The following is a 25,288-nucleotide window of genomic DNA, read 5'->3' on the forward strand; positions in this document are numbered from 1 at the left end:
TATAGTCTCAGCCACCACCTTTATTGTGACAATGTCAGCTCTAGATAATACGACTACTTATACTAGTGCATGTCATATGCAATATAAATAAAATCTGTCTAAATTCTTTCCAATATGTATTGAATACATTTTGACAGGAGTATATTGTGTAGGATACATATGAAATGGTGCAGCTCTGGTACATGCTACACTAGTTTCCCTGCTAGTGCATCTTTGCCCTGAACTGACCACCTGCTGCAGTTGGTTCTGTCCTCGTCCTCCAAAGCAACACTAACAAACTAATTTCACTTTGAAACCAGGCATCATGAGCCCAGATAACAAGTTCATAACCAACCCCATTGCAAGGCTGAATTTCCCTAGATACAGTAAGTAACCATTATAACAGATTGTGAGAGAGAATGAGTATTCGTACTTAGTATTTTTTCAGAATCATTCACTGGAAGTGGTTCAGATCGAAACAGGACCAAACCGTACTTACTTGAAACTTTTAACATGAATGAGCTGATATACTCCCTAGCTGAATTTAAAGTAGATCCATCAACAATAGACACCTTACCTTAGACATACCAAACTTTGTTTTCAAAGGTAAGTCACTTTACAATTAGTTTAATTTCTAAAAAGTACTATTTTTCATTTTCATTTCTGACTTTGATAACTGAAATATATATATATATATATATATATATATATATATATATATATATATATATATATATATATATATATATATATATATACACACAGCTCTGGAAAAAATTAAGAGACCACTGCAAAATTATCAGTTTCTCTGGTTTTACTATTTATAGGTATGTGTTTGGGTAAAATGAACATTTTTGTTTTATTCTATAAACTACTGACAACATTTCTCCCAAATTCCAAATAAAAATATAGTCATTTAGAGCATTTTATTGCAGAAAATGACAACTGGTCAAAATAACAAAAAAGATGCAGTGTTGTCAGATCTCGAATAATGCAAAGAAAATAAGTTCATATTCATTTTTAAACAACACAATACTAATGTTTTAACTTAGGAAGAGTTCAGAAATCAATATTTGGTGGAATAACCCTGATTTTCAAGCACAGCTTTCATGCGTCTTGGCATGCTCTCCACCAGTCTTTCACATTTATGTTGGGTGACTTTATGCCACTCCTGGCGCAAAAATTCAAGCAGCTCGGCTTTGTTTGATGGCTTGTGACCATCCATCTTCCTCTTGATCACATTCCAGAGGTTTTCAATGGGGTTCAGGTCTGGAGATTGGGCTGGCCATGATAGGGTCTTGATATGGTGGTCCTCCATCCACACCTTGACTGACCTGGCTGTGTGGCATGGAGCATTGTCCTGCTGGAAAAAACAATCCTCAGAGTTGGGGAACATTGTCAGAGCAGAAGGAAGCAAATTTTCTTCCAGGACAACCCGAGGTCGGCGCTGCTTGGGTTTCATAAAGCACTTCGCAAGTGCCGTTGTCACATGAAAAACTAATTTTCATAGATTATGCTATGAAGATTATGAGATCTAGTCCTCCCATGAAAAGAGGTCCCCCCCCGCCTCATGAACCCCCCCCCCAGTTATGAAATCGTTGTAATTACATTAGAACTCATTTTGAGAACTAAGAGGTCAACTCCCGTTTCGACATCCCAGTGCTTGACTGAGCAGCCGAAACAAAAGAAGCAACATGAAAGGATAACACAGAGCTTTTATGCACTTGCTGATGACGTATTGGTTAGGGGTGGATTCTACTTTGCAGATAAGCAACCAAGTTTACAAATTTTCTGGAAGTTTTAGTCACGAAGAAAACTAAAATTGCAGGTGACCAATGATGCAGTAAACATTGTTGGACAGGAGCAAAGAACAGTAGCCGAAATAAGAAATAAATGGATAGATCTAGCGAGCAGAACAAAATTCAAAGGAGGAAAAGGGGAGATTAAAAGTTGATTGAGGAAAACCAAAATACTTCACTATCGACAGAGATCTGGAGCTGTGTAGAAGAGACATACATACATACATACAGTACATACTTACATAAGTAAAGAAAACACATCAGCTGTGTAGAAGAATAGTCCACACTGTGCAGCAAATGTATTTAAAGATAAAGTGTACTGATCTGTGTTTACTTTTCTTTCTACACAGCTGAAAAAGGGCTTTTGGATGAAACGTACAGAGCCAGCTAAGCACACTCACTATATTGACACTTGTATTAGTCTTTATTGGGGGCATGCTGTTTAGGCAATGTAGGTAATGTGTAATTATGTATGCTGTTGTGTAATTATACATGAGTAATAATTTAATGACATACGTAGTTACACATTACCTACATTGTAACTAGGTGTAACTGCACTGTAAATACACTGTAAGTACATAAGTAATTACTCAGTATTTACATTCCAAATTACATATTTAATGTAAAGTGTTACTGCAATCCGTTCAAAAAAGTGTACAGTTCCACAGCGAGCTAGTAGTATGAGCGACATGGTATGTTCTAAAACAGGATCTGTGATTAAAATTACTACTTGATTGCTACTAGATTTCTATTGAAAACTGACGATGTTGCAACCCTGCGAAAGTTTTATGAAATCCACTTTTTTTTTATTTGCGAGGTGCTTGTGATTGCAAATCGTCGCAAATCGCTTTTATGAAACAGGCCTGTTTTTTCTGACCATTGAGTCAGCTGCACTTCATTAGTTCTGCCACCAAGTGGCAAAAGAGAGAAGAAAATGCATTAAAGAAACAGCAGGGGACACTGATGAGTTAAACACTATATTTTAATGACAATCTTGCATTTTGTCACAGCGTAGCGAAACTGAACATGGTTTGGAGTTATGCTCTGACATCAAATGATTGTTCATGCTCATTCAAACGGGAGGTTGTAGTTATTGAAGTAATATCAACATAGCAGGCTGTATAAAAATGCTTGCAAAACACTCGTCCTTTTTTAAGTGTGTATGAGATGATCAGTCTAGCAAGAATCTGGAGTGACCTGCAGCATCATTATTATAATATTAATGTAAATATCTACTTATACTACCGGTACAGTACTTATGCACTTCCAACTATTCTGTATCAAACTATTATACAGTCCTGTTAATTTTGTATTTCTTAATGTATGCATGAAAGATTGAAAAACGAATACCTTACTGCGCAACTGGATAAATGTTTCTTTTACATACTGCTGTTAAAACAGTTGGTTTCTAAGTATGGAATGTTTTGAATTGCAAAAGTTTATTTGGACAACTGTTTTGATCAGACAATTCTTCCAAACTTCTTTTTAAAGGCGGATGGTTTCGTTTTGTTTTCTATTCCTTAATGGGAGTCAAAAAGGGGCTACAGAACATATTGTTTCCTAAACAGTATAAGTGCATGTGACCCATGGAGGTGGTGGGTGCACAAACTCCATGTTATTTTTATTTTGAAAACAGTGATGTTGAGTGCATTTCCTTTTCCAAATTTTAAATCTGCCATGTACAATAACAAATCACATGACAAAAAAGGACACAGAACCTGGAAGGAGCAAAGCTGCAAATAAGTTATGCAACATGGGAAGCATAACCGCTGTCATTACTTGAATTACCATTACCTCCACAAGGTCTGTTTGTTATCCGGTGTGATCCACTTAATTTCCAAAGCCTGCAGTCACTGGATTATTATAAGCATAGTTAGCTGTGCTTGTTTACGTAACCTTTCCACTTAGGAGGGGAAACATGACAAAAATGTGCTTTTACTTTCTTGAATTTTTTTATATTGTTTTTTCTTGTGGCTTGGTTGGACAAATGAAGCCGATGAGAGGGGAAGTGGTCTTTGGGCAACTAAAACTGTTGAAAAAGAGAAGGTAAGTACTCTGAGTGACACAAGAGCAGGAAATATCTACCACTGTTATGTGACTGTTTGCAGTTCAAAGCAAATTATTTATTTTATTTTTTAAAGCCCATCAATCCAACCCTGACTCCTTATCCCTTTTACATCGCAAGCTGTTTCACTGTTTAATGTACTTGAATGTTTATATAAACAAAGGGGTACTGCCCCACCAATCCCTCCAGGACTGCAATCCCTTCATGACATAACCCCCCCCCCCCCCCCCCCCCCCCCAAAGAAAACCTTAATTAGTACTGATCAGAGCTTCAGGTTAGCCTGCCAATCACAACTACTATACACTAAAGCTTATAATTTCCTCTAAAATGCTAACCCCCTACAGTGTTGGTGCCTATTCCTTGGAATGTTTATTATTCCTACTGTTCTCACATCAAAACTCAGAACATGCTAAATGAAGTGTGTAGGCTGCTCTAGAAGTCTTCTTTCAAATCTGGACTGTGTCCACCACTTAAAAACTCTATTTACTTTTTCATACAAACAAATTGTCATTGCTACATAGTTTTTCCCGAGGATGAGTCACAATTTCCTCAGATTTATTCAGAAGAACTAGTTTCTTTAATTCTTCACATCAGTCACTAGAAACTTAAATACAGTATTCCATGTGCTGTGTACAGCAGATTTTATATTTGTTGGTATAATGACTTAATGTTTTTCACACTATCTACGTTTTCAATAGTTACATTCTAATATAATAATTCAAAAGGCCTAACTCGATGAGAAATAAATCCATGTATGTCCATCCAATAAATTAAATTTGTTGTGGAAACTATAATCCTCTGTATATATTTAAGTTGAACACTTTTGTCTACAATATGTGGAAAAAAGCACATTCTGTCCTTATTTGAAAGCAGAAAGATCAATTACATTAAGTGGTAGGCATTTACATTAAGACAAGTAGACTGTGCAGTTACACAACACAATCAGTATTTCTAATCCATTCTGCAGAAAACCAAACACCATGAGAAAGGTCAAGGATTAACTTGCATTTTCCAAAGGTCTTTCTCATTCATGTCTGCCAGGTGTTACTTGTCAACTGAGTGATTTAAAGAATTTGTGGGGAAGCTGGAAAGTACAGTATGTGCTTTTCTAAAGGGCAGTGTTGTGTGATGCACTGCCGTTACAGCTTATGTCTCCTGCCGTGAGTTTAGTTGAGGTTACAAAGCTCTATAGCCACAAATGCAGACAAGCCCAGGTCTTTTGCATACCGGTTAAGATGCTCGCTTTCATTGTGAGGGGTCGCCGGTTCGTGTCCAGTATTTTGTCATTCAATAAAGTTTTAACTTACTGACAGGGAAGCAGGTGCTAGCCCAAGCCGCTTGGGTCCTGATACAAACCCCTGGGACTAAGAAGCAAATTAAGGATAATTCAAAATACAGAATGGCCACATGCATGGGATCTCTTTCAGGGTTTAGTATCCCTGGCTCTGAGGTGGCCAGCAGGGATTTAAATTGCACAGATGAATTTGAGCATTTTTAAAGGTTCACATTATCATGATTTTTTTGCATTATACTTTTAAACAAAATGACATGCATGTGGGTGTGACAGGGCAAAGATCCTACACACTGAGCAAATATGTTTTGTGGCTGGCAGCCATCTTGGCTCCGGTGCAGAGGAACCGTCTGGGGCCAAAATAGCTGCCTTTGCACAGCAACATTGTATAAATGGCTTGGTAATAATTCAATGTCTGCGCCCTTGAATTGTAAAGTCACTCAGGAAACTGCAGTTCAGTGCTTTGGCACACTTTAATTATTGTTTAAACAAAATAAATAATTGAACAAAAAGCACTAGAAATGGCAACCTTGGTGTTCTCTTACTCTCTGTTCAAGATTAGCAATCACCTTCACTGAATCACACCACTCAAAACAAACATTTCCTTTGGCTTTTTGTGGCCAGGGGGTGATTGATTGATTGATTGATTGATTGTCAATGCACCCCTGGCCACATTCGAGGGGTTGCCAGACAGTGTATATTTTTTGGAAAAATCGGAAAATGTACAATCTAGTGCAACATTAAGGAGTCAGTGTGGTCCAGTGGTTAAAGTCCAGTACTTGTAACCAAAAGGTTACTGGTTCAAATCCCACCTCTGCCACTGACTGGCTCACTATTTGACCTGAGCAAGAATTTAACTTCCTTGTGCACCATCCTGCAGATGAGAAGCTAAATCAATATCCTATTGTGAGGGACTCTGCACAGCTCCCAGCCTACCTCTGTAAAGTGCTTTGTAAGAATGGTCCACTATGAAAGGCACTATATAAAGTTATTATTAACATTAAATTGAACATATTGGAAAAATACTTATTCTGGTTGATGGCTCTTTTCTGGGGAAAACATTCACCTCCTCAATGTTGTTTAGAACTACAATGTCAATAAGTGCAAGTTATTATTATTTATATTTTTTTATTAATACATGTGATATTATACTATGGCTTCATTTTGTAATCTTAATAAAAGTGCATTCTCAAAATAATATTTTCATTTATTCCTGAAAAGCAGTGCTAACCCCCTGTTACTCCTGCACCCCTGGACTGTGGCCTACCACTTTTAGATAGGCTCCAGAGCCACTGACTAAATGTCACATTTCAGGAAAAGAGCATTTATTTAAAAAAAATTAAGCTGAAGCCACCTGGTCATAAATCCTTTTCAGGGCCAAATGCCAATAGGCAAACAATTGCTTATTTCTATTATGGTTTTGTCTGTTTACTTGCCAACTCCAGAAGAACCTATACTGAGAAGAATGATTGGTACCTAAACTACTGTACAGTCTCATCTTGGTCTTGTACCATTTAATTGTAGGGTATTACATTTGCCTTGTGTTCTGCTTATTGTTTCATCTTTGCATAACTCCCTTACCTCTGTAGCGGGACCTCTCCCCTTAGGCTTGCCATCAGATTGCATCCACTTCCTTATTTTTGCCAGATTCAAGAAGGAGATGCCAGGCGCCAAAGATGTATAAGCAGACTGTAAATGGAAATGGTATGATAAACCTATTATTTAAAGCATCACTTAATGTTTGTAACTGTTACCCTGAGACTTTTCTATACCTAGCCAGGTCTATTGGTTTAACAGATTTACTTTACTGCATGCTTACTGTTCTTTATGTGTTTTTGAAGTGTATTTATGCTCATGTAACAGTAGGTACAGTTTACCTGTAAATATGCAGTATTATAGAAGAGAAACTTTAAAAAAAAAAGGGGTCAGACATAATCACAGACTATTGAGACAAAGGCATCCCAAGGGGTTACTGTACATGATCTATTTCTGGGCAATGTACAAAAACGAAGTAGAGAATTTAAGGTTTTTTAAGTAAATGAAAAGGCTTATCTGATAAATAAGAAAGTGCAGGCTTAAAGAAACACATCTAGAATATACTGTAGCTGCAAATAAATTTGAATTTAAAAAAGGAAATATGCAATGCTTGCTTGAATAATATCTTGACTTATACATTATACTTGTAGCAATGAGAAGACACTGCATAAGTCTGTATTTGGTTACTATTTAACTGTTTACATCCCAAAGAAATAGGTGGTTTGCTGATCTGTACACATCAAATCAAAATGTTTAGTGCAAGACTGAACTCAATATATAAGAGGGTGACTGCAAGAAAGCTGTGATAATGGGCTGTGGCAAAGTGGTTGGTAAGGGGAACAGATGTCGCGGTGATGCGGTGCAGGAGTGATGAACAGACAACAGTGATTCAGTGAATAAGTGCTTTATTGCTCTTTTCCAGGTCTGGCGACCGTCAAAAATAATAAATCCCCGGCAATACACAACAATGTGTAAAGCACGGATAATGAAAACAAGGGCACAGTCCTGAACAAAAAACAACGGTACGGTCACCAGTCCTGGGTGATCGAAAACATGCAGGTGCTCAGTGCAGTGGTGCTCCGGACAGTGCTCTCCTTTCGACAGCTCCGGAGATGTGCGTTAACTGTCTAGTGCTGAATACAAAAACAGACAGTTACACGGACAGACACAACAATACAAAACACGAACACAATCCACTCTGAGAGCTCCTCTCTCAGTCCTTCTCTCTCTCCACTCGTTTAACCCAGACGAAGGAGAAGATCAGCGTTACCCTGGCCCCTATATGTAATCCCGCATGATATCGAGATAAACGGTTGCAGCTGCCTTATTACTTGCAGCTGCCTCTCGTTTACCTTTCAAATCAATACGGTCTTACAACAGAGTCGCGCTTCCCTCCAGGCTGACCCACTTCCCTGACCCGGAAACGAACTGTCAGGCCAACCCTTCCAGATACTTCTCCTCCCGTTCTTTAGCGCCCTCACACTTTCCGTCACATGGGCACAAATACATTTTTTTTGTATATTATTTAGTATTAGTGGCGGATGATTTTTTTGCAAAGACAATTAATGATCTTAAATCTTTAGAAGAGATTTTATTCCTTTAATGCAGGGGTTTTCAACCTTTTTTTGAAACTATACCTCTCTGTCAGGAGGTTTCATCTAAAGTACCCTTTACAATTTTCACTCAAGGAATGGTACCACAGTTGCAATAAAAGGCAGAATAATCTGGTTAACACATTTCTTTTTTCTCCTGTTTATTTAATATATAATTTTACACATCAGCCTGGGACTGACAAATTGCTGACACAGAAATCCAAACAAACACTAGGCTTCATTCTTAAAACTTAAATACATGTCTTTGGAAAGATATGGAATTAAAAGGTAGTATTTAGGAATCTTTGGAAAGACTCATATCCGCTTTCTATTGCAAAAAGTAATTAGTAAATAGTCTGTATCGTAAATGTTTCACGTTACTATTTACTTCCCCCTCAGCATAATTGTGTGCCATTTAAAATATACAGTAGCAAAAACATTAACCTCAATATAAAACTATAATTAATTACTAACTAAAAATGATCCAAAGAAACTCTGTATAACTTTATGTCGCTTTGCACTTTCTGACTTTTGTGTTTTCCTTTGTTTTTCTAGTGCAAGTAAGAAATGTATCAAACATCAAACACATATTCAACCAGCTGCTATTGCTGTTAATAAAATGCAGCAGCGGTGATAAACAAAAACAGTATGATGACTGTGTATGATTACCACAGCATTTATACTTCTAAGAAACGCAGAAACGCTGCTTCAATGATACAACCAGTTGAAAACAACAAAGATCATGAGCAGCACAGAGCGCTCTCTATGTACAATCGTCAGACTCCTGCTTAAGAACACTGGAAGGGAAAGAATTTCTTTCCTCACTGTATATTTTTTCTAGTTATTGACTTTTAGATGAACCCTTTTTAGATGAGACATTTATACAGCACCACTCAGGAATACAGGCACAATTTTTTAGCCACTATGGTGTTGAAATGTAGTACTATGCTTCAATATTTTAGCATTTTCATTCATCGTCATGAATCAAGTATTCTAGTAGAATAAAACAAGCAAATAATAAAAAATACTAAATAGGTCACAGTATTGAACGTGACTCAGGACACATCCTGCGGCTCATCAACAAATCCGTGTCAATCCCTCATCCTTTCAGTATTTCAAATGTTAGACCTATTTTTGATAGGCAAAGCAGATCACAGTCATGTGTGAAAGGTCTATACACCGCACAACTGAATAATAGAACAGGTCAATGTGACTTTGTAGCATCTGGCAATTACCATAGCATAAGAAACGTTCCTTGGATCCAAGTTATCCAGTTGATCCCAGCTGGTTTGACCACTCAAGTCCTGTGAACATGTAACATGTATATATTTTTTAATTGGATTAAAAAATGCATTCACTTACAACCCCTATGGAAACCAATGGGACTCTTTCTGTTAAATCTTAACCACAATGATGGTTTTAAACAATGATCTCTAATACATTGCCGTTAGTATAATATTACTTCATAGGCAGGCCAGCACATTTTCACAGCAGGCGGGAATTCATGGGGTCATGGAAAATCTGTTGTCTAATATTGACAGATATTTCAACGAAACCAGTGTTTGTTAAAGTTAATATACCAAAAATGTCAGCCATATTTTCAATAATTTACACATTCGATTTGCTGCCTTCTTAGGTAATTAAAGGTTATTGTGGACGTGAGGGCTAGAAATGACACGTTTTGGTAGTCAGCCTTTTTTCTCTTCTCTGGTAATTCTATCTCATTACGTTTTGCTAGTCTATCTGTCAGTAAATCCAATTGCACACCTATTTGTGCATATTCTGTTACATCACAGATGGTGCACCTGGAGAGCTTGCAACCCACAATGGTGTTTTCATTCCACTATATGGGGAAAACTGCACATGGTAGGATTACACACTACAGCACGTTAATTGTCAACCTAATTAAAAACAAATTAAAAAAAATATATACTTAAGGATCTGCTATAAACAATTAATAAAGCATATATAAATGTGTTGTAAAGAATGTCATTAGTCAGACCATAATAATAACGTGCTATAACATTTTTTTTTTTTTTTGCACCGGGGGTGTTTTTATCAGTTTTTATCGGTTAAAACTGAAAATCAGAAGCCCTATTTATAACATAGCATAGAAATTCATCATTGAAATGTTACTGTAATAATCAGTAATTTGTTGCTAACAATTCTGACCTTTAATAACACATCTGTTATACACAGATCTACGAACCATGGCACTACAGTCTGATCTGGATCAAACTTAGAATAAGAATTCTAATACAGATTTTAACATGTAGTGTTAATACATGTTAAAATGCTGTATATTCCTTATCAAATAGATTTATTTTTTGTATCTTATGTGACAAAATTAGTTAGCACATGTCTCTTTAAATAGCACAGTGTTATAAACAAACCTTGAACGTGAAATACATTCTGGATAGTGTGTGCCATTGTGTGGTTTTAGTCTAGCAGAACTACATTTATTTAGACATCTCAAGGTATAACATTTACAACATCCTGTCAAAAGTGTTTTTGTGTACCAGGACCCTGCACAGTCCGCTTACTTGGACATTCTTGGAGGGATGATTATGTCTAAGATCTCTGCCGCCACTCGTTTGAGGAGTAGAGTGTTAGTTTGGAAAATAAGCCCAGCCTTTGGGCAGCGCTGTAGTACAGATTGCACTTAGATCCTTGATGAAACTTTCAAAATTAGATGACTTCAGGTCTTGGGAGTCGTGTTCCCTCATGGAATGATGAGGAAAGGTAAAAAACGAGTATGCAATAGTTTAACATTGTTTAATTTTATGCTAAGCTAGTACACTTTTAAGGGGACCATGCAAATAAAATAAAGCAACTCATAATTAATTTTCTAGCAATATGTTTTCCTCTATATCAATATTTTAAACAATTTGGATGTTTTTGGTTTAATGTCGAATAGCATACATATCTTCTATGGCATAAATGAGGTAATTAGTTCATTATTTTCAGTTTGGATAATTGGGATACTCCAGCTGAATCTTGTTAGTCAGTAGGGGAATTACAGCAAAGTATATGTGTTGCATAACCAGTAATATGTTAATATAGACATGATTTATTTCTTATTGCATATTTTAAATTAAACAATTTATATTACTGGACTTCACAGGAGTGTTACTTTAAGAATGCACTTTTACATATCATAAATGCATAAATAAATAAATACATCTTGAGAAAATGATGGTATTAATGCATTTTTATATTGTTGACTATAACACAAATTACATGCATATGTTGTCATACTATGGTTTCAGCATTGACCCAATAAGTCCTTATGTGCATTTATTGTCTTGGGGAATGGTTTTGATTCCAAAAGGGTAGCAATATGGTCAGGGCACTATTATTTTTGTATTTTAATAATTTATTTTAATTGTCTTTTTGTTCTGAAATACTATTGACTTTTAATTGGATTACATAATTAGGCATTTACATGTTTTTCTTTTGGGTGCATTCCAGTTCTAATGCAATCTTTTGAATGTATTGTTTCTATTAATTCCCCAAATCTTTTTTATACAGATAGGGTGGGTTGTCAAATAACTGCATTTTCTACTATTGAAATTTCTGACCTGCAGTATTTATTTTTTAATGGGATGGCAATAAGCACTTAAATGATGTCAATGCTATGTTTTAAGTTTGATTTATACCTTGTGCAATAAAAAACATACATGAATAACACAATATATTTAATACACAGGTTAACATACAGGTATATTATATATTGGTAAAACAGTGTAAGAAAGAAATAAAGAACTGAAATGTTTATTTTCTTGACATAAAGGTATATGTTAATAGACATTAAATATTGTAAGCAGATTGACATATTATATATATTTAAGTGTGCAATACATAAAAAAAGGTCTATATAAGTGTGTTTGTTAAAAAAGCAGTAAATGGAATAAAGATGTTTTACACAGATAGATCACCACCCTATTCACAAAGGCCCTGTTCACAACAATTATTATACATTTTTTAAATTTAGTGTGCCCAATTTTACCCCCATTTTCTCCCCAGTTTGAAGGTTCAGTGGATGTCCTCTCATCCCACCACTGAGGCAGCTTCCTTTTTTACACCCAGTAACTTGAGAGCAGATATCAGCAAGCTACCAACCTCTGGAGGACAAAGACCAGCCCTGCAGGTGTCCGCTTTTGAGCTCATTGAGTGCCTGGCCAGCAGGGTTCACCGTAGCATGATGAGGAGAAACAGCCCTTACCTGTTTTGCCTCCCTAACCCACGGGAGCATCAGAGCCAATGTGACACACCTTTGGGAATCTCCAGCGAAAATGTGCTGTAACATCTGTGCTTTTACCAGGTGAACCACTCGGGAACCCTCTACAAAGATTGAACTCATAAATATTTGAGCAAATGTCTGATATTCATAAAACATGTCTGAGCTTTAACAACAGCAACAAGGTCCAGAGGTGAAAGCCCTAGTAGACTGTACAAGAACATGGATGATTGCAACAGGATTTAAATTATTGAGATTTACTTAAGAGACAAATAGTTGTTTACTGAAATGAAGTCAACACATGTGAACTAGACTGTAGCCTAATATGGCCATATCTATTATTAGAAACATATTTGTTTAATCCTAAACTATGTGGGTAATATTACATCCCTACTTAATCATTACTGTAATTTTGAGGGGAATGCATTTCATTACCTGTAAATAAATGATTTGGAATGAGTCTGGATTGCACACTCTGCCATTCATTTAGTTCATTTAGTTTCACTCCTACTTAAACCTCCCAACATATCCACTTGCAGTTTAGTGGTAATTGTGAAACCACTTAGCATATCAAAGGAAATTTGAAACTTTCTCAGGCATAGTACTGGTATGGAGAGGAGGCTTGGTTTGCTGGTGCTAGTTTTGCACTAGAATCTTTTAAGTGAGTTTCCCAAAGATGAAATATGAATTGCATTTCCCATATATCCTCCCCAACACAACATTTCAAATGTTAAGTGTATCTATTAAGAATGAGGGGCATCGTTTAACACCGGTTCCATTTGAATAAAGGGCAACCAATTCTGTAAACATGTAAGATGTTTTGTAACGATAACAATGTGCCTGGAATACATAATGGTATACTTAACAGTTGTTAAGTTAGCTGAAGAGCTGAACAGTGCATTAGAACAGGTTTTGTAGAATGCTGACCCTTTAAAATGGTTCCCAAACTAGATCTTGGGAAACATTAAACTTGTTTACGAAGGGATTTTGACAATATTGTTTTACTGTAAAATTCAAACAGAATTTTTGAAAAACAGGAAAATCTATATTTTTGATGGTATACACATATTATGCTTTATACACATTACTTAGTATAACTACTACAGTACCTAAGGGACACTGACAAAACGTATTACAGGGAAGGCCAAGGTTAACAGCAATGTACTGTTTGCTTAACAGCTCATTTGCAATATTCCGTGGGCTGTGCAAAGCCATCTTGAAGCAAGTTGGAAAAGGCTGTAAAAAACCGACGCGGGTTGTAGATTAAGATTATCTATCCATAGCTCCTTGCGTATCCCAATTGAATTGTGTGTTTTTTATATACCAGTATATAAACACATACAGATTTCTACTGGGACTGAAAGTGTCATTATAACAAGACGATCAGTTTTGTCATGCTAGAAGCATCTACAGCTATGGCCAGTGATATGGTGCGTTGATGTGGTAAATTTACTTTTTAATCACTCTGTACTTTACAAAAAAAAAATGGCATTTGTAAATCTAACATGAAATACCGTACTATTATTATGGATTCCGGTGCACTTTTGTGATATCATTTTGTAGTTTCTTGATTACATGATGTTAAATAAAAGGTCTAAATTAAGCTCTTTTTTTTTTTTTTTTTTTTAATTATGTCTCAATCTCAAAGATTTTAGGTGATGATAACTTTTGGAGACAGCTGTACACTTCAGCTGTCAGACCACTGAAATGCTACATCTTCTCTACCTAGGCCACCATTTAGTTATTCCTGTTTTAAGATTAGGCTTGTTGTGTACATTATTTCATTTTGTGAATTAGTATTAATAAAACTATTTGTGTTATTCAAACCAGGGGAAAAAATCCTCCAAAGATATTAAACAGTGGTTTTTAAACAGTTGGATAAACAACCTGTAAACCAAAGTGTTACAATTCATTATAATGGAATTTGTATGAAGTAAGAGATGTTAAGAAATGTTTACTGAGATTTAGAAGATGATATGCTTTACACAGCCCAACAACATTGCTATATCAGTTCCTGATATTGCTCTGACTGCAAAAATCTGCCAAATGAGTCCTTCTCCATAAGGGCATGGATCATCTTCTGGGCCAGTTCAAAACTGGTCTGTGATGGCTCCACAAGGTTTCTGATGGTCACATCTTTGGTGAAATGATCAATGTTCACCTGTTGGTCAACGATAGTGGGTTAACATTTAGAATAATTATCAGTTGGTAAGCAATGGCAATTGTCACAAACAGGTATTATTGATGCTCTAGTTAATTTTTCTTCAATAATACACGAGCTGTAGCTCCTGCAGTAACATGGCCTTGTGAGAGATGCATTTTTCATGATATCATTTCTAAAATAAAATGTAACAAGAGAAAGTATTTTAAGAATTCTCTACAAACCTGACAATCAAACCAAATAGCTGAAACCAATACTCCAGTATGAAATATGCAATCAGTATTTTTGCAACCAACCTCTTTCGGAGCGTCTTTCTGAATAAACTCCTCATAGATCTTTCTAGCCTTGGAGGCCAGTTTCACTGGAGACTTGGTCTTTTTGTAGTCCTCACAGGCCATCCAGAACTCAATGTTCTCCTCACTGAACTCAGACCTCAGGAAGCTTCTGAAAGTGGCTAGCCCATCTGTAAAATAGACCAGATGGAAACATCTATTTCTGAATTTATTACTGTACTGTATGTAGCAGAGAGGAATCAGATGCAACATATGAAGCCTTTAAGCAACTTAAGCTATTGTGGGGTAACTAAAGGACAAATCTGGCCCAAATTAATTTGATGTTTGGCTGTGTTGGGGCTTGATGCCATATAAGACAAAGTCTTGACAAATCTTTACAGAAAAAGTGCTTGTGCATCAGTTATAAGCTAAAGGCATTTGGCTTGAAAGACCACGAGTTAAATAAAGTCACACATGATTAATAACTTCTTACAATGTTTAAAAAAATCTCACTGGGGTCTAAAGTGTTTTTGACAAAAGCCAAGATAAGCTGAAAAAAGGAAAACATAAAAACAATATAAAAACACTTAACGTTCCTTCAGCCCTTGCTTGTTTGAAGCTAACATCATGTCCAGCTGACATTCTTTGAAAAACATTTCTATTCTCTATTTCGATAAACTGCCAAACAGTGACACATACAATTCTTCAAGGAAGACTATTAATATACATATATACATATACCCTACAGAACAGTTGAAAAAAAGAAATCGAATATAATGTGACCACCTTGGTCGATGGTACAGATTCCAAACTAATGTATATTATAGATAATATATAAGATATAGATATGGTACTGGAATAACTATATGACGGTTATATAATATATAACGAATACATTCCATGTCTGAATGCCCTAATATATTATATGTGACTATTCTACATAATTCTATATGTAAGCTTTATAATAATATTCACTGAAATTTTGTTTTTCACACCTTACATTTTTAATTGTAAATATTTTTTTCTTCAATAACATTTTTTCAAATTTTTCTCATTTGTTTTTTAATTGACGTGACTTTTCCAGCTTAAGAAAAAACATCTCGGCAAGTTAATGGATAAATAAAGTGCATGTAAAAAAAAAAAAAAACTCCATCTGGAATATCAATGGTAATTAGAACTTTTGATAAAGGGAGCAGCTCTCACTCTATATAGGACTTCCTATTAAAAAGAGCAGATTATCCTGAAGTGGCCTCTGTTTGGCAAATGAATGAAAAGACCTCTGTCAGACGAGTGCCATGGCATAAGCGTGGCAGTCTACAGCTGTCTTTCTGCTTAGGAATCTACCCCTAGAGACATATGTAAAGGGCTTCAATGTTAACATTTAAGAGGTTATCATAATACAACTTCAGAAGAAAATATTTTAGGCAACTGGTACCCAAGCTCTTGGGGATTGTGGATATTTTTTTGCATATGCATTAGCTTTGTCTAATTCATATTTTGCAGTGTATTTCAATGGCTTAACTACATTGTCTTTTTTCTGTGGCTATGGCCTACAACATTACTTTCCAAATCTCCATGTTAGCTAAAATTGTATGGTATGCTGTTACCAGCTTTCCAATGTTTTGTTATACTGTAGTTAGCATACTTTTCATGGATGTGTGTTTTAAAGCCAAACTATGGCGGTATTGTGATGTACCAGTAAGTGGATGATACACAATATTGCTAAGTGTGTTACACAAAAATGCTATATATTTTTGTTTCTATTTATCACACTTATAAATCAGTACCAGTATCTGTATTTCACAAAAAAAAACTTTCATCAGAACTGCAGTGTATAAAGCTACACTGCTTTAATTTGCGTTCTGATAAAAGTGGCATTCTGCTTTGCTGCACAGATGCTGAGATTGTCGCCTCACTCATGCACCATCAATAAATGAAAGATAAATTACCTTTGACATTTCTTATCTCCAACACCAGACAAATGCCAATAGTATTTGTTTAATTTTCTAACAGATGGCAGCTGTGTTTGGACAGAAAGTTTAGTTTAGCATATATATATATATATATATATATATATATATATATATATATATATATATATATATATTACACACACACATATCTATTTCCCCCCTAGATGAAGGAAACTTTGGCATTCAGAATCACTGGTGAACTCACAAATATTTAATAGTGGTCCTCATATTGTTGCACACTGGTGCTTACATTGTAAATCAATTACCAGTGTGCACTGATGCACTGGTGAAGGCTTGTTTGCCTCAATGCTTTTGCTATGTTTCTGCCATTATTATTTTTCTTTAAATATAAAAAAAGTTATTCTATAAGGGCTGCTGGTTTCTTTCCACAGATAATTCTGGTTTCTATTCAGTAATTCATAAACTCAACTACCACAAAGAAAAGTTTTCTTTTCAAACTGTTTGTTATGACACATTGATTCATACCACTGTGATGCTATTATATATATATATATATTATATATATATATATATATATATATATATATATATATATATATATATATTTCAATTGTGGATCCTACCATTGTTGATAAACTTGCACAACAATTGCTTTGCCATTGCCCTGCTAGAACATTCCCATCTAGAAGAGAAACTCATTTCAAAATAAACTTGTAAATGTCAACTGCTGTCTGTTTAACAAATGGAAAATAACCTGTGAAATATTCCATATAAATCTACTGCACTGAAGCCAGCTAGAAGTCAACGCTCATTCGTCACTTTAAAAGTCAGTTGCTTTTACTGAAAATCTGTTTTTAAACATCTTTGCAAGTTTAAACAGACTAATCAGTTCATGTATACCATAGAGGAACAATGTACATACTGAACTTCATGTTCCTGGGCTTTTCCACACTATAAACAAAATGATAAATTAATCAGGACTAGCTAAATATTCTGAGGCGTGTCATTTCAATAAGATCCACTTAATATGTTTCTATTATATTTTATTATTTGGGGATGAGAGGTTCACAACGCTTTTCCTTTGTTTTTTTTTAAGGAGAAGGCATTGGGTAGTGTGATGTAACCTGTAGCAGTTTTACCTTTATGGACAGTATATTCTGCACAAAAAAATAAATATGATTGTGCAAGTAAGCTTATCACTTTAAAGTAAAGGTGTATGCTTAATAAGCTTATATCAGCAGGGATTTTGAAGAGACCGTGTGTGTTAAGATAATGGGATGCAGATGCAATGACTTACAGTTGTTGAGAAACACTTTATCCAGGGATTCACGCCACTGCAGTGCTTCTTCTGGTGATGGTCTGTAAAATAAAACATATGGGAGGTTGACAATGGCCAATTGTCTATGAAATTGTATTCATCAGTGTTATATATAGAAAGTTGATTAGATTTATCAAGTATATCTGTGGGAATGTAGAGATTTCAAGGTCAGTACAAATCTCCTAGTCGCTACTGTACACATTGAAGGATAGGAGTTCCAAGCACCCATATTAGTTCTAATTTGTTTATTCACAAAACTTTATAAAGTCTCTTTTAAGAAATGCTTTTCAAGGACTGTTTTAGAAAGGTGTTTATAAACTTAGATAAGATCATGCTTTTCAAAATAACAATACAACCTAAGCTTTTGTAAAACCTCTAAGCCTCTGTATTTTTTTTAATCAAATGGTCTTTAAATAACCGCTCTTAACAAAAGAATACTTGAAACAGTCATTAAAGTTATCTAAATAAAGCACAGTTTAAACACAATAAGTAACTTTTTAATAAGTGCTAAGGTCATATACTAATTAATCTATTTTACCTTAATTAGTGTGCGTGACATTTTCAAAGTTCCCAGTTTTGTAATTAAACTTGATCTGGTACATGACAGTATAACAGAGCATACAGTGCCAAGTTAAAAAGGTCATATACAAAACTATTTGACCTTAAATTAGCAGGCTTGAAACCTCTAAAGTTCCCAGTTCTATTATTAATCCTAAACATGATCTGTTACTTGGCAGTATAACAAAGTACACAGGCCTTTGTTAAATAGGGACTGATTTAACAGCAATCATTTATGTGGCCAGGGTAACGGCCAATCATAACAGTAAGACATGGTCTTATTAAGTACAACAGAGCATCTGCTGTACCTTATTCTGAGCATTTTGCTCAAGGGCTTTATTCCTAATGAAATTAGTCTCCTAATGATGAAACCAGTTATAAGAGAACAGATGGGCGATGGACACGATACTGAAAAAAGCAGCACAGCCTGTCTTGTGCCACTTACATTCATTTATGTCGGTTCCTATCCCTATGAGTAGAAGCTGTTGTCACTCAGTTGAGATTAAAACTTGAAAAACTGAATTATATGGTTCATCTAAAAAGGATGTTTAACATTCCAGTTCATTGTGCACAATTCACATTACTATTGAGAATAGTACCCTCTTGTCTGCTAACCGATACTTCATAATAGAACCTAAATCAAATAATCAATTACTACTACAAATGCTGGTCAGAAAATCTATTAAAATGTTTTCAGGGCATGTTTCCAGTGTCCCTCACACAAAAGAATAGATAATAACACAACACATCTCACATTTATGTAGCCACCAATCTAGATTTGAATGTTGCAAAGTTACTTACTTCTGAAACTTCTCTGGCTTCTTCTCAGGCTTTTCTGGGTAAGGGATAATAAGGTCAATGGCATTTTCAGGTTTTTGAAGGAGTGTCCCCAATTTAATCTTGATCTCCTTAGCTCTATAAAAAGAGATACACACAAATATTATATGGTTATAGCTAATAACAATTGTGTGAGTTCCCAAAAGCATAAAAATGACCAGGATTCAGAAACTCATTAAAAGCAATACATATGAACAAATACTTTTGTTTGTAAACTATGTATGTGACTGTATGGAATGTTTTAAAGCTTAGGGGCATGTTTAGAGAATCTCATGAAAACATTGAAAACTGAATGACTAATCTACTGGCATGTACAGTAGTTTAATATACAGTAGTGAGTGATGGGACTGGAATAAACCTATGATTACAAATAATTAAATACATTAAATGGATGTGGGAGATGTGTTTATACAATTGTAGTTATTTACATACCCCAATGGAAATTTCTAATTTCTAGAAAGTTCTCGAAAACAAATAATTATAGGAACAATCTAGCAAAATTTTTACTTTTGTGGATGAGGAAACAAAGTTACAAGAAATTACAATTATTTTTTTCAGCATTTTTTTTTTTTTTTTGCAAAACTCCAAACATGCTAATTCAAAAGTATTCATACCCTTTGATGCTATGATAGTATTGTATACAAACTGCTAGAAATTTCAATATTAGATTGCAGAACCTAATTCTAGCAAAGTCTAGAAAATGCTGGATTGTAGGTAAACAGTCTTAGAGAGTATAAAAGGATTAGGCATAGGATGATTGCTGTCATTACTAATAAGTCAATATGGGAAAATATAAAGAGCTATCTGAAGACCTTAGGCAGAAAATAAATAAAAAATAAAGCTGGAGAAGGATACAAAAAGATTTCCAAGCATTTCCATTGGGGTATGTACACTTTTGACTACCACTATATATGCATAAGTGAAACAAATACTGTTTCCTATTAAAGTTCATAAGGATGTATTTGTCATGAATGAAAAGACAACAAAACAAATCATGGGGACCTTATATCATGATATTGTCTGAAAGAAAAAGAAAAAGCAAGCCCATTTGGGACATTTGAATGACTAAGAGATAACCATGGTAGGTACTTGATGCAATCCAGGGTTATTCCCTAACAGTGTGAAATCCTCTAATAAAATCCAGCTGTTGCTTATCCCAGTAGGATACGTTGACCCTAAGGATATCAATATATGTGAACAAGTAACGTAGTTATAAAACGGACCATACAAGATAAAGTTTTAATCGTTTTCCTTGATGCTGTTCCACCTACAGTACAACACCAACAACACTACTTGTAAAAATAAAAAGAGAAATCACTAATTCAGCACTCAACTGTTCTGGTACATGTACATCTATTACCTATCATTATGAAGTGTGACAATTTAATTAAAACCATTCATTCACTTGCACAACCATTGATTCACTAGGTTGTGCAGCTGTCTGTGTTGAAAGCACATTTTCAGCCAACCGTTACTGATTCTTTGGTTGCTTATTGGTCCAACCCAGTGGTCCTCAAAGTAATTTGGGTACAGGCACAAATTGAACTTATTTGGCTGTTTGTGTGTATATATATTTTGTGGGAGTTAGTCTCAGATACAGACATATAGCTTCATGTTTGGATAAACCTAGCTAAAAACAGCAAAGTTAACGTTGAACATCAAATTATATGTCGATGACTTGTCATTGTGTCACACCAGACTTTAAACTCAGTGCCAACAGTGAGTTTAACAGCAACAGTGTTTCCACTGGAGGACACCAAAACTGGTGAAAACAATGCCATTTAAGTTTCTCAAACCACGGAATTACCATGTACGACTGACCTGGCCCTGCTGCAGGGCGAGTACGTCCGTTTTAGGTGTGCCGCTGTAAAGATGACTTTCCCATCTTTTTGCTGTCATATTTAAATAAATGTTTGCCACTTGAACTTTTACTATCGCAGATCAAAAACATCAAAATGTTTCCAAACAAAATATTTACCATTTCCAGAGACAGAACTTTCCACTGCTAAACATTCTCCAGTAGACAGCTTTATTTTTTATATCAACAACCTCCATACTTAATGTAGAATTACTTTTTGGCTGTATTTTTTACAGCATAAACACGAGAAAGCTTTGCTCATGTGGGATCCATGATAAGTCGTAAGTAATTTTAGGAGGCATTTGCATTTGCAAGAGGAAAAAAACACTCTCTAAAATGCAATAATGCATTTATTTATAAAACACCTAGCCGGCCCGGCCCGACCCGAGCCCTTGACACAGAATATACACCTGACCCGACCTGACCCAAACCCAACACATATAATCGGGTTCCCTCAGGTTTAGTTCGGGTAGCCAGGCTTTAGCTCCAAGGTCTCAACTATGAATTTCACTGCTTAAACACTGCTCTTCTGTCTTATTTTTTTTTTCTTCTTCTTCTTCTTCTTCTTCTTCTTCTTCTTCTTCTTCTTCTTCTTCTTCTTCTTCAACATGTAGTCATGCTTTGTTTTCAGTCATATGTATGCCTTCTTTACCAATGTATTTGTAATGTTGGGGTTCTACTGTACTTTGGATATACTATGTAAAATAAACAAATGTTTCAAAGTGCTTAATTGGAAGGGCCAGAGACAGTTCATAGCTCTCCCTACATCGTATTTTCCTATTCCCGCAAAGCACGAGAAGATGATATACTCTATCTAACATTCTTGACCTTTGCAAGATTAAGCTTACTCTGCAAAAAGGGCCAGGAAGACTACTTAACCCTTTTTATATGTTGTACAGAATAGCCTGTTTAAAATAACAACAAAGGGATGGATATGGGCAGGCTAGAGAAGACATGTTTGGTGTGCTTTGGGTGTTTTACTGAATGATACACATCTACTTCTAAAGATAACTAAATTAGGTCCTGCTATTATGTGTTGTTAGGCTCAGTTTATCTCCAATTCAATGCATTTTAGCTTGATGAATGTAATGTTGTATATCTGCTCCTGATTCCTTTTTTACCCATTAAGGTGAAGGACAAGGCAGTGTGATGCAACAGAACACCATTGTGATAAAAATCCACTTATGGCAACAACAGTAAATGCCCCTGTCATTTCAGGAAAATTGTCATGTTAAAATTAATACATTCTTGCAAAAAACAAGACTTGTTTTTATTTGATAACAGGCTATAGATAATGAAAAAAAAAAACAGCTTAATTTGATCTGTTTATTGCATTGTATTTTCTTAAAATTGCATTGTACAGTGCTGTACTATAATTGCAAGTACAGTACTCAGTACCCAGTTATAACAAATTAAAGCTAGTAGTCTAATGATTTTCTACAAGATTGCAACCGTGATACACTGTTGCTCATATCATGAATATCACAAACTGCTTCTTTGAAAGAGTCCATTTTAAACCATTCTCTAATAACCATGACAGAGATAAAACATCCTGTTCTCTAGCTAAGGCCAACGCATTTCCAATTAAGTAGTAATAAATAATAATAATAATAATAATAATAATAATAATAATAATAATAATAATAATAATAATAATAACTTTAATTTGATATAGTCACTGCTGCCTTATAAATGAGGAGCTTCAGATAAAAGTCTGCCTGTCACCTATATTAAAATAAATCAATTATCAGTTATAACCTTTTTACTGATATGAAACAAAATGATATACACACTGTAAAGGTACTGTTTGTTTAAAGACTGGCAAATGTTATATTCTACCTGCTGAAAGTGACTGTACATCATCACTTTAATACATACTAGCTAAAAAAAGATGTTTTGTTTGTGGTCCACATGGGTTACAAGTAAGTATACTTTTACATTGCTAGTATTATTTATGTATTTACTTCTTTATTCTGGCCACCATATTTACTGCATGATGTTTACTTTTCTAGTTTCAGCGTGTTTCTTATTTTGTGATGCACTTGGATAGGTGTTTAAGAAAATGGTTGAAAGTTACATGCTCCTGTAAAACACATATTCCACTCTTTAAGACCACTATACATAACACGTTTTGTCAGTAACCCAGGAATTAATATGCAACTTCATAACCATCTGAATAGTTTATTCACATATTCTGTGGATGATATTCATTGTATCTGATGCTTTACTTGTTTAGTCAAAGCAAAACTAAGATGTTCTTGATTTAAATAACCATTATCTTTTAGGAAATCAATTTGTCACTCAAGTTCAGTCATATAGCTGCCCATCAATAAATAATAGCACAAAAAATATGTGCAACTATTCAAAACATTATACTTTTGACAGTTTGGAAATTTACGTCAATAAATAATATAATATAAATCACACTGTGAGAGTAATAGAACCATGTTAGTTCAAAGAATATATACAAAAAATCTTTCTCACCTTTCCAGACATGTCTGGGGTAGAGCTGCTAATCCTTTGCACATTTTAACAAGTTCTGCTCTCTCACAAAGTCAATCTACAACCAGTGCACAGTGAAGCACTCTTTTTTTTGCCTCTGTCTTACAGCTCTTGGGGTTTTATAGAGCCTGCCTGCTGGACCAAAGCCAGCCCAAATCCCAGTCAGAGCAGGACGGTGCTCATGAAGGATGTCGGAGTCACCGTGAGGATGTCGGGACACCGGGAGCCCAGAAATAAGTCAGTTTAGCGGGTTTAATCTCAAACTAAGTACAGGGAGGGTTAGTAATGTAGTAGGTTGCTGGAGCGGGACGTTCCTTTTACTGGGAGTAGGGTTAGGGTTATCTTATTTTTAGCTTTGCTTTCTTTTGTTTTCTTTATTAAATCTGACACTAGGGACATTGCTGGTACCCTAGTGGCAGCACCTGTATGTTAATTAAATCTGGGCAGCTGTGCGGAGTGTCAATATACACCCACTGCTCTGTGTCTGATTCATTATTATTCAGTCGCACCACACATAAGTAATATTGGCCTGTTACAGTTACATTGAAATCTTTGAAATCTTGACTACAGGATCGTCATCATTTGTATATGATCACTTTTAAAAAAATAAATAAAATGGTATTATCTGTAACCAACTAAGCTAAAAGCACCAGGGCAGACATGATCAAGCAGGTCAAGACATGGCTGTTCAGTGATTATTTTTTGTTTTATGTTAGTGAACTAATGTGCCATATGTCCCATCATACAGGTAGGTGTCCCTTTACTTGCCAAACTGTGTCTACTTTTATGAATTGTCTTACTGTATTCTTATACTGTCCATTAAGTTCAGACTTTTCATTTTTCCAACTAAAAACAAATTCAAAACGAATAGGACTACAGTACGCTGGTTTGAGTTTGAACAAAATTCATTAGTTCTGAGTAGTGACTATCATATCTTTTTAGTTTGAGGTGTACATTGTTTTTTTTTTTAAACATGTTACCTGTTGTTGAAATATATATTTATATTAATAAAGTCTAATATACAGGTCATTTTACCTTCTTGATTGACTGATCATTTACTGGAGACTTAATACATTTAATTTGTAGACTGTTTATACTTTTATGCACTTTTTACTGCCTGCTATTTAGTACAATGACAGTAACTCCTCCCATTTATTTATTTATTTATTTATTTTTAATTTAGTCGTCGCCAATGTTTTTTTTTTTTTACCCCGGTTTTTGTCCCCAATTTGGAATGCCCAATTGCTATTTGTATCCCAGTTCATCGCTGCAACCCCCTGGCGACTTGAAAAATGGAGGCTGATACACGCATCCTCCGAAACGTGCTCCTGCCAATCAGTCATTTT

General features: G+C 35.2%; 1 protein-coding gene across 1 annotated transcript; it reads right to left on the reverse strand.

Moving 5' to 3' along the window:
• Positions 1–13,525: 13,525 nt before the first annotated feature.
• On the reverse strand, positions 13,526–24,044 carry LOC121330956 (regulator of G-protein signaling 5-like). Its single transcript, XM_041277966.1, has 5 exons — positions 23,925–24,044; positions 19,547–19,660; positions 18,167–18,228; positions 14,960–15,126; positions 13,526–14,663 (listed from the first exon to the last, which is right to left on the reverse strand). The coding sequence occupies exons 1-5, from the start codon at positions 23,966–23,968 to the stop codon at positions 14,505–14,507; spliced, it is 546 nt and encodes a 181-aa protein (XP_041133900.1). The 5' UTR covers positions 23,969–24,044; the 3' UTR covers positions 13,526–14,504.
• Between the last annotated feature and the right edge of the window lie 1,244 nt (positions 24,045–25,288).

The sequence above is a fragment of the Polyodon spathula genome, chromosome 18 (genome assembly GCF_017654505.1).
Source record: "Polyodon spathula isolate WHYD16114869_AA chromosome 18, ASM1765450v1, whole genome shotgun sequence".
Taxonomy (NCBI): domain Eukaryota; kingdom Metazoa; phylum Chordata; class Actinopteri; order Acipenseriformes; family Polyodontidae; genus Polyodon; species Polyodon spathula.